Source organism: Gymnodraco acuticeps, unplaced genomic scaffold (assembly GCF_902827175.1).
Source record: "Gymnodraco acuticeps unplaced genomic scaffold, fGymAcu1.1, whole genome shotgun sequence".
Lineage (NCBI taxonomy): Eukaryota > Metazoa > Chordata > Actinopteri > Perciformes > Bathydraconidae > Gymnodraco > Gymnodraco acuticeps.
In genome coordinates, this window is record NW_022990501.1 from 4,602,600 (window position 1) to 4,621,032 (window position 18,433).

An 18,433-nucleotide genomic window follows, 5' to 3' on the forward strand; every position below is an offset into this window, starting at 1 on the left:
TAAGAGCCGATCGCGTTCACACCGGAATAAGTTCCCTGAGGGAAGATTACGCAAATGAAGCCGCTGACGTCACTTCTTCTTCTTCTGCTTTGGGTTTACTGGCAGGCCGCAAACAACTTCACGGCGTATACTGCCACCCGAAGTCCCTGGCCGGAAGTCCCCGGAGTTGGGGACTGGCTTCAGTAGAAGCCTTCCGAGTAAATCGCCAGAACGCTGACACCTCCTCATCACTCCACCGCTCCCATGTTTTATTTTGTGTTGCCATAAGTTATTCTCTCTCCGTTGGTGCGCGGGGCTAATGCTAATAATGCTAATGTCAGCAAATACAATGGCGGCTTCAAAAATCGTTTCCAAGTTTTACGGGGCGCGGTTTGCAATTTGCCCAGCCAATCAGAAATTTGAACTTTATTCTCCCCAGGAAAGTACCACCTCTCTAGCAGGCACTAAAAAGGGGGTAAAAGTTCTCATGAACTAAGTTCTCTTTTTGGTGTGAACGCAAAATCCCAGGAACTATCGGAACTAAACGGGAAAAGTACGGGGAAAAGTACTCAGATGTGAAAGCGCCTATTGGTTCGAATGCCAGTGTGGACCATACAAAAAGATGGGTTGGTGTGGACTGGTAGCAGGAGAGGCACATCCTGGGCCATGCAGAGGCATTGGACATGCAGCCCCTTTACGGTGCGTCCACACGATTCCGTCCCGTTGAAGCTTGCCGGTGGGTGTGTCTGGCGCGCGACCAACAACCAATCACATTAATGTCCTGCCCCGGGCACACAAGCACACGGTTTGATTGGCTAGCGCTTGTACTGGCATATCATTTGATTAGCTGGAGCTTCAGTCTACGCCTGAAAAGTTGAACTTTTCTCAACTTTCAGCGCGAGCAACGGAGGCAAAGCTTGACGTCACCCCATTCAAAGTGAATGGGAAGCGTCTCCGTTGAAGCACGTGACGGAACCGTGTGGACGTTACGTTATTGACACCTTCCCATTTATCATTTAGCAATGCGAGTTTTTCAGCCTTTATGTATATCCTGTTTGCATGTGTGTATACTGAACATCCTAACAGAGGGGAAACTGAATTTCGCCTTGTGGGATCAATAAAGTGTCTTCTTCTTCTTTGTGTACTTTTGTTCCACTACATATATTTAATACCTTTAGTGACTTTACAAATTTAGATTAATGCTGTGATATATAATAAACCCTTACATTTACAAGCTGCCCTGTCCTGCAGTATACAAGGTCATTAAAGTTAGCTGCACTTTTACCAGCTTTGATAACACTTTGTTGCATCAATAATTATAATCAAAACATATACTCTGCAGTGGGCCAATCTGCATACTTTAAGTATATTTTGATGTGAATACTTTTCTACATTTTGATTGCAGGACTTTTACTTGTCAGTCTGAGTATTCCTATTTCCTGGTATTTTACTTAAGTACAATATCTGAGTACTCCCACCTCTTCTTCCACCTTCCAGCACACAGAAGCTGGTGTTTTCCTATCTGAGCTCTCAGCCGTCTCCTTATTGCCAAGGTAGTAAAAGGCTCCTTCATCGTGTCAACTATAAATGTGTGTCTGTGTGAGTGATGCTTTCGGTAGCTATGGAAACCTATCGTAATGCCCCCTCCCCCCACTCGCTGCCTATGTCTCTCTCCCTCCCACCCTCCCTCTCTCCATCCACACCAAAGCTCTTTCGGTTACTTTGCGCATGTACGGCCAGTCAAAGCGAGCATTGCATCGACTCCAAGATGGCGAAAACACGTCTGGCTTGTCTCCTGACTCTCCTCTCAACTCACTGTAAGTACAAAAACCACGCTAACTATATAACTTATTAAACCATTTACTCTTCCAGGAACATGTCCGGCAAATGTTGTTTACTTCTGGCTCTGTTTGCTCGATATTTTCCACCAGCGACAGGCAGAAAATAGCCTGTGAAGTAACCCTATCTGGACGCAACTAACGTTAAACTCAAACTGACAGCAGGACCTGTTTGTTCGACGTTAAGTAAATATAGTTACAAATAGTATTAACGAACATTCGAAAGAGTCACCCTTTTAATACATTACTGTGAACATGGCTTCACTTTTACAGGACGAGTTATATTTGTAAGCGGCTATTGTTGCTTAAATCAGAGGCTTTCTCTAACTCATGTTTTAATGGGAGTAGTGAGGCTCATGTAAAGTGTCTGGATGTTGCCACACATTAGCTTAGCATGACTAACTGAGACAACTGTTTAGCTTCAATTAGCGGCATGTTTAGAGACTGGGCAAACCACCACGTCGTCCTCAAAAGTTGTAACCTCTGAAGTTTGACTTTGTCAATTAAATACGGCAGCTTGGTAGTCCGTGTTGTTAACTATTTAACGTGGGGTTTGGAGCCGCGGTGATGGCAGAGATGTAGAAAGTAGTGATGCGAGATAACGGTTTTTCCTGCGGCGGAATAAAGCAGGCTGTCCGCGGGAGGAGTCAGCCAGCCGTGCAGCGAGGGTCCTCTGCCCCCTCCTCCCGCCGCTGTGGACCCGTTCAAACCGCACTGAGCTGAGCTGCTGGGCACCAACAGCCTGCGGACTAATCAATTCGTTTAGGTATCCCACCATTAAAGACCCCTTAACCTCTGCCATCAGCCCTGAAGGTGGAAGCGATAAACACCTGTAAGATTGTAGCAGTTCATTTTTTGAACACGTGAGCCGAAAATATCAAGTTAGCCAAGCCTATAGGTGCTTTGATGTTAAATGTATGAATAGCAAAGTGATATAACTATTTAGGCGACATATTGTGTATGAAACTAACAAAGGAACACATATGAACTTCTCCGATTTAAATCACACATGTGTTGTAGAAAAGCAAAACGCCACTTGTTGCTGTTATGTAGCGATTTTTTGTTTGACAAATTAAGATTGTTACTCCTCTTTGCTCTTTGCTTCGAGCCTGGCTATTACAGTAAAGCTATAGGCCTACATATTTGATCTATGCCACTTTTTGTCTGAAGTACTGCTTAAATGTGGGAAATCACTTTAAAAATACTAAAGATCATAACTGGGGTATGAGATGTGGTTGGACTGGCCTATACGATATTTAAAATGTAAGATGATAGTCTGTTTAATTGTGTAACCAATGTTTTTGAGATACATTTGACCCTTAACAATGTTACTAAATGCATTTGAGAACTCCATACTCTTTTCCTGTGTATGCATGCATCACTGGGCTTTTGTGCATGGATTTTCTCTCTCGTTTTCAATTGGAGGTAGCAAGGTGTGAGAGGACAGGAATTCCGATCAAAGAGCAGTACATACACACATCTTCCTGTGAACTTTCACATGTGTCAATTGGCTTATTCTCTTGACTTTAATTAGTTATAGCAGTTTGTTTGAAGTCTGTTGCTGTACCTCCAACTGTCCCTCATGATGCACCTCAAAGCTCTGTGCAGGTTTATATTTTTCAAGCGATACATTTCAAAGTCAGCCATTTTAATGATATTACCCTGAGTAAATCTGTGACATGGTGTTGTAGCAGCACAATTGACATTTTCGGGGGGTTGGGGGGTTAGTGAACTGGCGAAGATTTAAGAATTTCTTTTGTCTTGCCTGGACAGGGCTTAGCCATGTGGCCGACTGGCTGCCAGCCAATGCCGACACTGTCTTTAGAAACAGGAGGAATCTGGCATAACTAAACCTTCCCACAAGCCCATTTTATAAATTGCTACTTTGTGCTGACTGTGATAAAAATGTGTACTTGTAAAAGCTCTGCTCCAAATTCAGCTTTTGTTTGTTCACAAAGCAAGTAAGGCATTCAGAGGAAGTGTGCCATTTGCTTCTTATTCTGTAGGTCAAACTCTTGTGTTGTTGTTACTGCGTCTGAGAGATGTGCTTCTTATTTTCAATTCATGATATTCTTTGGTAGCCATCATCTAAATGGCCAGCCATTTTAGGTGAAGGCTGCACCCAGCCCAACTGAACAGAGCTGCAGATATCAGCCCTGTCATCTGTCGGCCGAGTGAAGAGGCTCATGTAAGACTTCACAATCTGATCTAATGGAATGCATTGACATTTTCCATTGTTGGCTTCACCTGAGCCATTTCACTTAGAATATTCCAAAGAAAGTGGTCTGCACTTAGCGAGCCAGAACCCTCCTGCCAAGCTATGTGGGAGCATGGAAGATGCTCAGAGTGGATAAGCACTGCGCTAATATTAACTTTGAGATCCATGCTCCCATACGAAACACCTTTGGACATACATTTCAGACCTTAAATTGCTGCATTTTTTTTGTATTACGTGGGCCAACAACATACAACTTTATCATTTGTATCACAATTAATACCTGGAAAACAGACTTATTACATTCAGGCTTGATTTGTCAGCTTTTCACACTTGCTGAAGTGTGTTAATTGATTTTGTTTCCTTGACAATTGACATTTGTATGACTTGGCATTATCTCTGTTTTCACTCATGGCTGTCAGCCTTATCTTATCCATTAGGATAAAGAGAGCTAAGAGCTGTCTGCTACAGTGTTGTTGAGCCTCCCCTGTGTTTCTGCTAAGTCGTCATTGCCTCACTTGAAAGCTTTGAACATCCGCTAACCCACACATCACTGAGGAGCTCAGTGGGTTGACGTTACCTGGCAGACTTTTTACAACATTTATCTAAATCTGCATTTCTGGCATTGTTTTGCATGTGTGACATAACTGATTGGTATGGCAGGAGTCGGTGTGCGCCCAGATAACAGCAGATAGTGGCTCCTCTAGGAGGTGCATGTTGTCAGATGTTTCCCTCCCCGTTCAAAGCTTGTGAGCAAATGTTTGGAGCACTGGTTGAATGGCATCTATGGCCCCTGTGGGCGAGTCACATACAGTCTGACATTTTACTGAAGAGACAGTAAATGGCAGAGTAAAACAGAGAAAGACAAGCAAAGAAAGAGTCCATTGCTGCTGAGAATTTGTTTGTTAAAAGTCAGGAGTTCTTCCCTCGAGGCACCTCTGAGTGATGTCAGGGGCGAAACATAATTATCATATCTGTCATTTTGGTCTCAGTTTAGATATGACAGCAGGAAGGAATTTGACAGTTATGGGCTTGTTGGTGCTTATCAGAATCAAAATAAGGGTTTTTGCCAAATACCCTGATTTGCTTTGGTATACAGCGGGGCATACATAAACACAGTAAATATAGAACTATTATAAAAAGTATTACACAAGAAATATCCATTTACAAGCAAAAGAACAGCCAGAAATGTGCAAAATAAACTGGAAATTGCAACAGTCACATGTTAAAAATGATTGCCTTACTAAGAGTTGTGTAATTATTTGTACAAAACCACACCCTTTTTGTAATATCAGTGTTTCCCCTGCGATGGAGTCAGAGCAGCGGTGCTAAGGCACGTGGGCCGAGCATAATGTGAGCGTGGAGCGTGTGGAATTTTTTTAATGCGCCCCGCCAATTTGTTTCTATGTGTCTGCCAGCACAAGAAAGGCTCTTGAGGCCTAGTACCAGGGCCGGTTCAAGCCAATTTGCTGCCCGAGGCAAGATTTTATATATAAAGAATAAATGAAAAATCTCTACAAAAGATACACAACAAAAATAGAAACTTATTGACATAGGTAATATACGTCAAAATGGCTTCAAATGTATTCAGTATTGTATGAACATGTTTGAATTGGGGGGTTGGACGTCACATCCTCTAGGGGGGTCCGGGGTTATGTCCCCCGGAAGGATTTTTTTGAACATTTTAAAGTCAAATGCTTCAATCTGGTGCACTTTGAGCACACAATTACTAGAGACCTGATCTAGGGGGTACAACTCTAAAAAAACCCATATGAAAAAGATCGGTTTATATTTTAATAATCAAATAAGTATATGAACATAACCAATAACCTACCATAGCCAATAACAAATAAATGTAACTTATTTTATTTTTGTTGTTCTTTCACATCTTATTTGACCTTGTTAACATTTATTTATTCATGCATATTTTTGTATCTCTCCAACTTTAAACTATTTTTGGTTTACTGCCCTATAGTATACATTGGAATGATTTCAAACCTGTTTTTATTTATCCTAATTATAAAGGAGTGCCTTGGGAAATATGTTTTACATAATTTGTGGTGTTCAAAATGTTTGAGACCCACTGAGATAACTTAGACGAAAATTAACTATCGTAAACACTTCAAGAGTCCCTTTACCCTCACTGAGCTCTCAGTCTAACAGGAGAGCTCTTCCTCCCACCCTGGTGGTAGAAACATCTATCTACTTCTTATATCCGTTAGCGCAGCTAGCACACCAGATTCTAATAACATAGATAAAGGAGTCTATCAGTAGTAGAGATCTAGTGAGAGAGTAGAGATGAGACTATGCGGATATCCTCTACAGCTCTCTCTATCTCTCTATCGTCTTCTCTCTCTCTGTCTCTCTCTCTAGATTACTCCTATCTCATCTCTCTCTCTCTCTCTCTCTCTCTCTCTCTCTCTCTCTCTCTCTCTCTCTCTCTCTCTCTCTCTCTCTCACTCGCACTTTGGCTGTGAGCTGGGGGCGCCTGATAAGCCATTATCCCCCACTTTCATCACTTACTTCATCAGGGCAAATGAAAAGTGTAACCGGGGTGAAAAGGGTGTTACATTTACTTGATTATGATTGTTGTTACATCAAGGCCGAAAATTAGGATGAGCGCCAACGGTTAAAAAAAAAAAAATTCCCCTCCCAGAGCTACCAGCGCAGCGCCCCCCAGATCTGGCGCCTTAGGCGATCACCTATGTCGCCTATGCCAAAAATCGGCCCTGCCAAGTACATACAGTGGCAACGTCTCACGATTTAGCAAAAATACACCTTTATTGAACATACACACAAATCCACATAACAAACAATCAAAAATGAAAAAGGGTCGCCACTTATTATTATTTTAATATTAAAAAAAAAAAGTTTTTTTTTTTTTGTGTACCTGGCTGGTGCCCCCTCGCAGCGGCGCGCATATTTCAGCAGCGGCGCTGCGCCGCCACTATTTGTATATAGGGGAAACACTGAATATACTTTTAAAATCACAGCAGTCAGCCATGTGGATATGTGTGCAACAACAGTCCCTCATGGGATAAAGTCAGAGTGGCACATGGCCCTTACTGTGGAATGACCTGAAACAGCTGAGCAGTGAGGAGTGGGTGGTGGTGTTTTGGGCAGTGTGTAGGCGTAACCTAAAATATCTGCTGCGTCCCTCCCAAACCTGAGTTAGCAAATGCAACATTCCAAATAGAAAACACATGGAGGCAGAAACTTCCTCATCGTATGCACACTGACTAACAATCAGAACCACCTGTTTTCCTGAGAGATAAAAGAGACCCCTGTTGATGAGCTGGCTCAAGTCAGAGCAGAAAGGGGGGAGTTGTGAAGAAAGCTGAGCACTGTTGCTGGTCATAGGCTCAGAAAACAGACTGGGTGTGACGAGACGTCTCCTGAGACACACATCCATTTCAAGTTGACACAAAGAAGGATTCACCCTGTCCTTCTTTTATAAATGTATGTGCTCACATTTAGCTACAGCAGATGTTGAAGTTGGAAGGCAACCACCCACCAACGTGCTCACGTTCCAGAAATGGCAATGGCATGTGCGTGCTTCAAATGTCAATAAGACTACCATGTGAAAGAACCGTTGGTCATAAACTAGAAGCAGCCTGCAGGCAGTGAAAACTGGACAGAAGCTCTTTATGAAAATATAACACAGGTCTGTGTGTGAAAAAGGAATGTTTCTCGTAGTGAAAAGAGAGGGATTCATGAGAAAAATAAGTGAATTGTTGTCCTGTTTCGGGAAATGATTGCCCTTCCTAAAAAGATTGCTAAAGTGGTTGTTTGTTTTGACAAGACATCATTACATTCGATGTTTAGGCTACTCTAGATCAACAGGATAATCTCCAAAATGCCTGTGTACTGGCTGCCTGAGCTCAGGGCAGCACAAAAGAGGTTTCCTGTTTGATGATCTCTATCTGTGGTCACATGGTCCTTGGAGGGAGGAAGCATAACGGTCCTCTGCTCGTGTGTTCACTGGATACTGACGGAGTACATCAATAGGTCAAAAGAGTCTGCCATCGATCAAACATTGGGATGCTGTCAGCTTAGTGAAATAATTGGGAGGTTCATTAATGACATGGTAGCGGCGACTACATGTCCGCTGTTGCTGTGAAAGGAAAAGGCTGGAGGCTGCGCTCCCGCTGAGAGTCATAACCAGATAATCGCTCTGGATTCATCTTTTGTTTACCAGGCTGTAACAAAAGAGCAATTACTGTCTAAAAATAGCTACAAGGCAGAGTCATCTGACAACCTCAGGTGTTTGATCCCAGCTCATTCCAAACCATTGGACTTAAAAACATGTGATCATAATTGTGAATGCAACTTATACACACTAGTTCAACAATCTCAAACATCTTCCTCAGATTTGTATTTTACAGTTCAGTTCCAGGAATAGTTTTGTATTTAAATGTGAAAGATAGCAACAACTATAGTGGAAATAAAATAACTTTACAGCTCAGCTTGACAATATCAGGTCATGTAGGGATAATGGGACTTTTAATGTCAGGGACCAGACCCAGGTTAACCCTAATATAAAACTAAAATATTAAAATCAGCTCTTAAGGTAGCCAGTGTCTGCTAAGAGCTTTGCTGCTGCATTTGGAAACATCAGATAGCCTTTTAACTTTCATTCAATCTGACAGAATTTGAGAAATAAAAATGAATTGAGTGGAGTTTTTAAAAGAAAATGACCGCACAATCTTTTTTACTTGATTGTCAGAAATCATGTCTTCCTTTTTTGCAGATTTCATTTTCTGGATTATATTGAAGAACCAGTGAAATGGAATTTGACGCAATATGCAACGATAAAATGAAGATATCGTACAGAGCTTTCCGCCGCCATGTTGAGGATATTGTCCCATTGGTTAAAAAACTAAAGACAGCGATTCAGCGCTTACTTTGATGTCTAACGTTGGATGGCTGTGTGTCTGACGGCCTCTGTGGTGGAGCTTAAGTCAGGCGCCACAGAGGTCCACTATGTCCTTTGCACAGCTTCATACTAAGAGTTTAGAGATTGCTTCCTTGCCGCTGTCAGGTTTCCTATTTGAATTACTGCTGACCACCCGGCAAGTCTACTGTGTACATGTGTTCTGGAGTCAAGACCCCAGCTCTTCACTTACACTTACGGTACGTCCACACAGCAGCTTTAAACAAATCTTCCAATGCTTCCAACTCTTCTCTGCCCATTGACTTTGAATGGGGATGACGTCACTTTGTCTCGCTTTTCGCCGAACTGCATTGTGGGGGAGCGAAGCGAAGATTTCCAGGATTTCCAGGATTTTCAGGATTCAAAAGTTGAGCAATGTTCTACTTTTGAAGCTGAGCTGGAAGCGTCAGCCAATCAAATCCCGTTTATACAAATCTGACAGTAGAAGCGCTAGCCAATCAAACCGCGTGTAAGCAGGGAGAGCCAGACCGCAGTTCATTTCCTCATATTCCAAACGAGAAATTACGGTAGCAAATCACCCGGTTCTTTACGACCAGAACTATTAACGGGATACAAACCGGAGGAACCAGGCATGGAGGGAGGTGGCAGAGACAGTGGGTGAAACTGGTAGGTTTTCGCCTGTTTGGGGAGTTTATATATATATATATATATATATATATATATATATATATTGCTCCCATAAAATCCCCGGGGTTTTTTGCTTTGTATGTCGGGGGCGGGAGATTCATGTGATTGGTTGTTGGTCGCGTTGCTCGCAAAAAATCCCCAAGCTTTCAGACACGCCCAGCTCCAAGATTTTCAAGATTTTTGAAAAGCTGCTGTGTGGACGTACCGTTACAGTTTAGCTCCTCAGTACAGGTGGAGGATGCTGAATACACACTTTTGTGTTTTCTGCGCTGTGTCATCGCCTTGGAGCACAATAAAAGAGTAGTATTGGTTTACAATTTCAAGGCTGCACTGGTGGTCAAATCGGATGAGCTGTAACTGTGATTAATAGCAATGCTGCAAATAATTTATTACGTCTGGTAGCCTTTAATTAGAAGGTTTCACACCCCCATCCACCACCTTCGGGTTCATGTTAGGCCTGCAGCATGCTAGTGTAGGGTGTGTAGGCACCTGTCAGACATGTGACTATCAAAATGAAAAGCATGTCGCATCTTCTTATACAGTTTTAGGCACATGCAGTTGTGTCCATTTATAAAACAAGACTGCGAGACAGAAGGTCATGCTAATGGTTTCTGGTAATTCCAGCCAGAGACACTAAACGTCTGCCAGAGGACTCCATGTGAGTTACTAGCATCCTCTGGGAGGCACGGCGAAATGGGCTCAAACAGCACAGCGTAGAAATGATGGATTGGGCTCGGTCAGATAGTCAGACCTAGGCATTGATGGTCTCAACTTAAAAAATAAATAAAATGAGGAAATGACATCACATGCTGGCAAGCCTAGACCATATGTTACTTAAGGATGACATTCAAGTCTGAAATAAATCCCTTCTAATAGAAAACTTCTCAGTGGTCAGAAATCCATGTTAAAGATAATGTTAATCTTCACATTTTAAAAGAGGGACTCAGGAGCTGTTTTAATTAGATTAGATATATTTTACTTATCCCAAATTAGGAAATTGTCTTGTAGTCAGACATGACACAAAGTTAAATGTATGGTCCTAGATTGGAATATGGTATATTTGTAGCGTTATCAAATCAGTGAGACATTCACTACTGAGATACAAAGAGGTAAAGGCATGTAGACATTCCTAACACCATCTCAAGTTCAGCTAAAATTATATACGACATTGCTGACTGTGAAAATGAATCACAAATTAGTTTTTGGTTCATATGCATTTGCAGCATATAGTTCAGCATGCTCTTGGGTTTGATACTGGACCATTTCAAACTTAATGGATTTCAAGTGTCCCTTAAACTTTTTGTGAAAAGATTAAACTTAAGAGCTCAGCAAGCTTTTCCTTTTGTTGTCTTCTATTAAATGAATAGTTCAACACATCTCTTTCTGGCAAAGAATGACACAAAAGATTGATACCACTCTCATTACTGTCTATTATGAAGTTACAGGCAGCAGACAGTAGCTGAGCTTAGCGTAGACTAAAAACAGGTTAACAAGGCTAACCTGGCTTTGTCAGAATGCAACAAAAACCTAAATAGACCCTTCTAAACTCAGGTATGAACACAGTACATCTAGCTTTTTGTATATGTTTTGTATTGGCTTCGAGCATTTACCCAGTAAATGAGAGTAGAGAGACACACAGGTAATATTTTTTTACTGCAAATTCCGAAATGTGTGTTGTAGCTATGATCAAAGCTCGGCTGCTGTAGAACAGCCATCAGTACCGTCAGAAGTACAATGTGCATTCAGCTGACTGGACAGACTGTCGGCAGATTGTAACCAGACTGTAACCAGACTATCTGGCCATATGGTGTGAGGGCTATCCCTTCTGGGCTACTTAGTGGTAAATATGTTGAGATTGAACTGCAATTGATAGCACTGTTATGCTGTTTCAGAGCATGCCAACATGTATATTGGTTTTGACTCATTCAAATGGCATTGATCTGAGTGGTATTGATCTTTCACACCCATGGCTTTTAGGACAAATGGTGAAAAAGTCCAGTCAACAAGATGATTATTAAGACCTTCAAAGTGTTCTTCTTCTGCATCTAATAAAACGCCCCCATAAAGAAACAGGCGTAAATACTTAAACATAGTTGAAATGGTTCTAAATCTAAAAGCATTATTGGAATTTCTTGGTTCGGTCAGAAAGTGCCTGAATGGTCCATGCTTTTTTAGGCTGTGCTTTTTGAATCATGCTAGGGTAGAAGCTCAGCACACACAGCAATGTTGCCACATGTGTGTGAGGGCATATTTGGGGTAAGTAAGTGCCTCAGATATTTGTCAAGATGCCAGACATAGGCGACGAGTTTGTAACATGGTTGCTGGCCCCTGTCTGAGCTCCAATAGAGGGGGGCGTTGCATGTGGGTCTGCTTGGTTTTCTGAGTCATATACAGCAATAGAGGGCAAGGGGAAAAGGAGTAAGCAATTTAGGTGGATTTCATCATGACTCAGTGGCTTGTCAGGCATGTGTCATCAATGTAACAGGTCACTAAAAATGACCAGCCTGAAGCCTTGAAGATGATCAGTGTATTACGTTGTGACTGTGCTGTTATTTGTAGCTTGTACACCTTTTGTAGAGATTTAAAATAAGAAGACTGTCCACCAAACAGCAGCGCTTACACGTAGGTTGTGGGGGGTACTCTGTATCGACCTAAATGATAGAAACCAGATAAAGAGGAAGAGACGGTACACACAGGGGGTGAGCCAGTACATATTCCACAGCCCATCAGTGTTAAGGGATTTCCTGAATCTTTTGCCATTAAGATTGTAATTGAACTAAATTGTCGGTTTCTCAAAATACCCTGAAGAGTCACTCCCAAAATGACCGTGTTATCTACTCATGCCATTTCCTGTCAAAATGCTCCATTTCCAAAATCTGATTAATTGATATATACAATGGCTTAAAATGTAAGTTTAAGAAGCCCTCTGGAACACGGAGATTCTTCACAGAGCCATAATCATCAAAGAGCATTATTATATGGGGTTTGTCAAGACTTTAAACTATCCTCGCTGTGTGTAAAGATGCCAAAACCAATGGAGAAAAACTGATATTTTAGGAAAAAAGGTTGAAATGCCACAAAAGGCCTACAGTAGTACTAACCAAGACCCATAAACAGGCTTTGATGTGTAAAACAATAGTGATTTACTGTATCTGAGAAATAGCTGGTTGAAGCGGCAGTTTGACAGGAAATTGTTACTGAATGGAATCTGAATTGTAACTTGGAGGGTTTGTGTTGGTTTCACATTTACATTAGTTCAGGTGCTTAGCTAGGTCTTTCATTCGTTGCAGTCCACGGCTTGTGTTGCTCATAAAAAGAAACAAAGCCACATCTCAAAGTTACAAACCCAAGAATACAGAGAGCACAGATGTGCGGTTCCTAAAATATTCAGCATACAAAAGCAAAGAGCCAACAAATAATTGATTGCGAAAATAAAAAACAACAGCAGAAAACACGAGAACAAAAGCCTTTTAGTCGGCAGGGGTAAAGATTACAGTGCTCACATGTGGCCTGAGAATATGTGCATGCTTTTGTAGGTGGTGAACAAGAGGGGAAACATACAACAGGCCTGCACTCAATGTTCTCTACCCCAAAGTTGAACTGGGAGATCCCTCACAGCCATGTTTTGTGGTTCGAGCGAGAACAATGATCTTATGGTTTCATGAGCTTTCCAAAACTATTTCACAGGGAATCTGTATCTCTCCAAGTGTCTCCAAACAGCCTCTGTCCAGCCAGTGTTCGGCGTAATGAATCCCCCACCCCTCTGTCCTTCCCGTTCCCTTGCATAGAATCACTCGTGCAGAACTGAGCGACTGCACAGTTTTATCTCGGATCATCAACACTCAAGATCATCATCTGTGGGCGGCTTCCTTTGGGGCGATTGTTGGCGTTGTTATGTTCAGACAGAGATCTGCAGTGAGGCTCTAAAGGGCTGCAGTGACGTGCTGGTGTCCCAGCTAAAGGGTCCAGTCAGATCTGAGTACAACGATGAATGGGACTAAACCATTAATGCCTGCCAAATTATACTGTTTTCCTTTCAATGTTGAGATGGATGCATTTAAGCAGATTGAGCCTGGCGTTTTGCCAACCACTGATAGTAATGGCTTATCAGGGCCGGGCCGGCTGAGCACTCCTCCACAGGACCCAGTGCATTCTGTATTTCCTCACAAGAGGACTCTAATGATGACTTGTTCCTAATTGATGGAATATTTTACTCACCGAGTGTGACTCACTTGTTATTAGTTAGGCTACTTTTTTCCTACTCACAGCTGAATCATTTCACATTTGTGCTGCATGTAAAGAAGCACAATCCATGAGGTTGGGATATCCTGGTTGAATCCACTGTCGGATGTGTGAAGGTTGATGTGTTTGTATTTGCATGTAAACACCAGAAAGTGCATTATATTCATATCTTTGCAATTCTTTTTGACTGTTTTGCTGTTGCGTGTGATTCGCTAGGATGGAATGACCATGTTGATAATTCACACTATCAACACATTTTTCTTTTAATGATAATAGGGGGAAGCTCTGGACCAAAGAAATATTTTGTATAAGTCTATAGTCCATTATTTCCCTTAATCTTACGTTAACTGTGATCTCGATCTTGCAGTAGTCCATATTGCAAATAATGGTTCATTTCAATGAAGTGTCGCCCTTATCAACTTTGTGAAATATCCTGGCCTTCTTAGCCATAGGAGAAAACACATCTTCATTTGAAACAACAGGAGTGGTTATTTCCCCATGTGTGTTGAGTAAACTTTGTTTCAATTTTCACAAAAGTCAAAGTTCTCTGTGTACCGAGATATTAACGAGGGCATGGCCCTTGTGTTCCGCCACAGTGCGGTTATGTTTGATGCGAGCAGAGACAGCAGGTGATGAGGTCGCCAGCTGTCCTCTATTCTTACCATGAAAGCACTTTGGAACTTAGCCATTGTTTTCCAGACCAATGAGTCACACTGTGACCGTGTTCAGCACACCTTCACTTCCTGTGTGACTGTAGCCATGGTGGCATAGTTCACGTAAGAGCCCAGAGTCAGAATGGGAGGTATGAAATGTTCACTCGTTTGGCTGTCTGATGCCTCAGTCTGGTATTTCCCACGGAAACCCATCAAGGATTCCTCCCTGAGCAGGTGATGGAAGTGCTGCTCCTGCTGGGGGGGGGATCAGCAGCAGAAGCCTCAGATGGTTTCCCTCCCCAGCTGTTGTTTGAGCAACATTCCCCGTCCCACAGCGCGGCCAGCCTGTGCAAACTATTTGAGTCCAGAGTATGCCTTTATGCACATTTGTTGTTTGAGGGGGCTGCTCGCTGGCAAATTCTTGCTTGGAAATTGCTAACCTTGATGTCTCAATATTTATTTTAGTTTTTTAGGCACATTATGTTCATAAACAACTGTCTCCTTAACTGAATAACAGTCATGATTTATTCCCAGTCATGTGTCTTGCCAAATGGAATTTGAAAGTCTGTTTTCAGTATGTGGCTCAGGACCAGACGCCCCACCCTCAATTGGGCGTTATTCAGAGATAGGAAAAAACATGAGCAAAATGCAAACCTTGAGGTTCATATTGTTTGAGTTATGTATAAAGAAAGGTAGTTGAGGAAATGTTAAATATTGAACTGATACTCTCTAAATTCAAACGTCTGCATGCTTTCTTACTACACACAATAACTATGCTTGTTGTGTAACTTACATATTCCACAAACCACAAAGAGCTTTCCTAAGAGACTCTAAAATAGAAAAAGAGTTGCATCTATTTTCTAAACGGATCTAGCCCTTGAGACGTTACTTTCGCTGTTGACATTCTTGTGTGAAAAATGAAGACCACGCCTTCCTGTCAGAGTTCATTTCACCTGCGACAAGTTATCGCAAAACACTCTTTGGGCGAGCTCACATTCTTCTCTGCTCCCTGTGTGCTCCACCTTAGTGCTTACTGAGCTACGATGAAAACAGTCAGAATTGCTGCCCACAGCATTAAACAACATGTAGGCCAGTTGCCATAGTTTGCTGCTTCAAAGGAAATCTTTGTCAAAGTTTAAATCTCTGTAGAAGAAACATGTTTGACCCCTGAATGTTGCTTGACTGTGCTTTTGAGTTAAGCCATTTGTTATCACAGAGGCAGCAGGCAATTCTTTCTATGTGGTATTGTACAAAAGAGGGACATATTACATGTGATGTCTAATAAACTCTCCTTAATCGTCTCCATCCGTGACCGGACATGCATCATCATTTCCAGGATTCAGACTTTCACTACACAAGATGTGTTTGGTCCCTGAGTGAAAACAAAGCCCAGTGAATAGTCTGAGCTGTGGGGTGCCACTGATGTAAGACTAGACCATAGTTCTGGCATTTGTCTTGGCTCTGCTGTTTCTGAGCGGGAACATCTTGATGACTAAGCTAAATGTTGCTCAGAGGCACTGTTATGAAGACTTTATAAGCTTCCTCACACATTATGCTCCTGAGTGCCAGACAAGAGTGCCAGTACACAACTTAAGACAAGAGTGCACTTGTCTTGTTGTGTGTGTTGAATTCACTGTTACATTTGTCTGTTGGCATTCATGCTTAGTCGGTTGGTGTCATTTAGGTACAATGAGCCTCGATGAGATGTTCCCAGTGCTGAGGCGCTAAAAAGCAACTAGGGATATGCAGGTTGGGGGAATATATACAACTCATGAAAACAGATCAAAATAAAAAGTCAGCAGTGTTTTGAAGTTTATTTGTAAATTGCAAAAAGCAACCTTTCAGATGAGCTCTTTTCACCCCACAGCGGGCTTCCTTGGAGCGCGCAGGAAGTGAGGCAGATTAAAGCTTTCGAAGCTGCTAAGTCAACATGTCTCTGCTGTGTGCTGTTGTGTTATTGTTCAGTTGTCAGTTGAGCCTAAGCTCATCGTGGTCAGCTACGCTCACCGTCCACGTTCTCAACAATGAGCTCTTATCTCTGCTGGCTGGTCAAAAAAAGACCCATGGTAATATCCTAGCATCCATATTAGTCTGATATCTGCAGATGTGAGTGTTTCCAGATCCTTATACGTTGTAGAGGAATTATTGGTTAATCCTTTGTGGCCCGCTGATGGAGAGCTTTAGAAAAGGGTGAATATTCCTATTGAGGATTGAATGTGTTTGTGTAGTGTGTGTAAGTGCACGGGTGGGGGAGGTCTGGTTGAAAGGACAGTCAGCCGAATGTTATCCAGGGATTTACCACCGTGTATTATTATCTGACCAGTTCATTGTTGACTCTCAGGGAGGATATAGGTTAGTGCACAGTAGCAATACTCATTTATAAAACCCTGCCCTAGTGTTTAAAATGGCGTCGCAATCAGTGGACGCAGAATAACACTACCCTTAAGCCAGTGCCGTGGCCATGCAAACATTTATTTTCATCATGCTTGAAAAGGCCTGCGTGGAAATTGCATTCCTAATTAGGATTAAGGAAGGGGTCAGGCAGCCTGGACTAGAATGTGAAGCATTTGCAATGAGCGCCGCTGATGCCATCTGTGAGGAGCTAATTCTGGCACTGAGTGTGGCGCGATTTAACTCAGATTTTTGTGGCAGCAGCTCCAAACCAAGCATGGGATTTTACTCTGACTGCAGCCCAAAAACTGTTGCAGTGAATTTAATTTTCCTCCAACCCCGTCCTTTTAGGTCTCCTTTAAGCTGACGCCATGGAGCTCCCCAATTCATTTGGACATGCAACATGTTTGGCACGTCAGATTGTTCGCATAACAGAGATGCTGCGCCAGGGGAGGCCCGCTGAACCTCCTGGTCTTAAGCTTCCATCTGATTTGACAAGGCGTTCTCACCGTCTCCCTCGAGAGGCTGAGCTGGGCTACAGTAATGAGCGGACAATCATTTAATCATGAAGCGTGTTCAACGCTTCCCTGTGTGTCGCGAAGGCCTGCAGAGCTACGGCTGATACACCTCTTACCTGGGAGGGATCTCAATTGGCAGACAGCGTGGGCTCTGGCTGCTGCTGCTGACAGCCTCTATAAATAGTGTGGGCCTTTCAATGCTGACCTGCTCTCACTGTAGGGAGGAGGGGACACCTCATGATTGTAGGCTATTACCTGCAAATTAGTTCTACAATTTGGAGAAAATAAATAAGTGCAATCATATTGACTGTGATTGCAATTGCTATGTGATTCATAATATTAGAGGGAATGAAAAATAATTCATATTATTCAGTGTGCGAAAAAGTACACGTCCCACCGTCCGGGACGTGTTATTTACAATATCGGACAAGTAGATCTTTCAATTGACTTGTCCGGCGGACAAGTGACGTTTTTCGGCCTGATTTATTGACAAATGATTGATACATTCAGTTTACAAAAGGCAGAACTCATTCGCAAATTGTACGTGTCCACCATTGTTCGTTTAGAAGTGTTAGTTTCGGTTCTGCTTGTCGATTCCTAACGGCCCCTACACACGGCGGCGTGCGTTGCCGCTTCAACGCTTCTGCCCATTCACTTTGAATGGGGTGACGTCACGATTCGCCGAACTGCATTGTGGGAACAAAGCGTAGCTTCTCTCGCGGTGCTCGCTGCAAAAGTAGAGCAATGTTCTACTTTTGCCGCCTCGACGGAGGCGTCAGCCAATCAAATCCCGCGTATGCAAATCTGACAGTACAAGCGCTAGCCAATCAAACCGTGTGTATGTTGGGAGAGCCAGACCGCAGTTATTTCCCATATGTCAAAAAATGGAGGAGAAAATGACGGGCGGTAGGGAATCACCCGGTACTATATGACCAGTCCCTCTTTACATACAGGGATACAAACCGGAGGAGCCAGGCATGGGGGGAGGTGGCAGAGACAGTGGGTGACACTGGTAG

General features: G+C 42.6%; 1 protein-coding gene across 1 annotated transcript in view; it reads left to right on the forward strand.

The window, feature by feature from the left end:
• The first annotated feature begins 1,600 nt into the window (after positions 1-1,600).
• Positions 1,601-18,433, forward strand: part of jam3b (junctional adhesion molecule 3b) — a 41,721-nt gene continuing 24,888 nt past the window's right edge. Inside the window, exon 1 of the mRNA XM_034226593.1 lies at positions 1,601-1,796. Within this exon, the coding sequence (XP_034082484.1) occupies positions 1,601-1,796 (196 nt within the window). The remainder of the gene's footprint in view (positions 1,797-18,433) is intronic.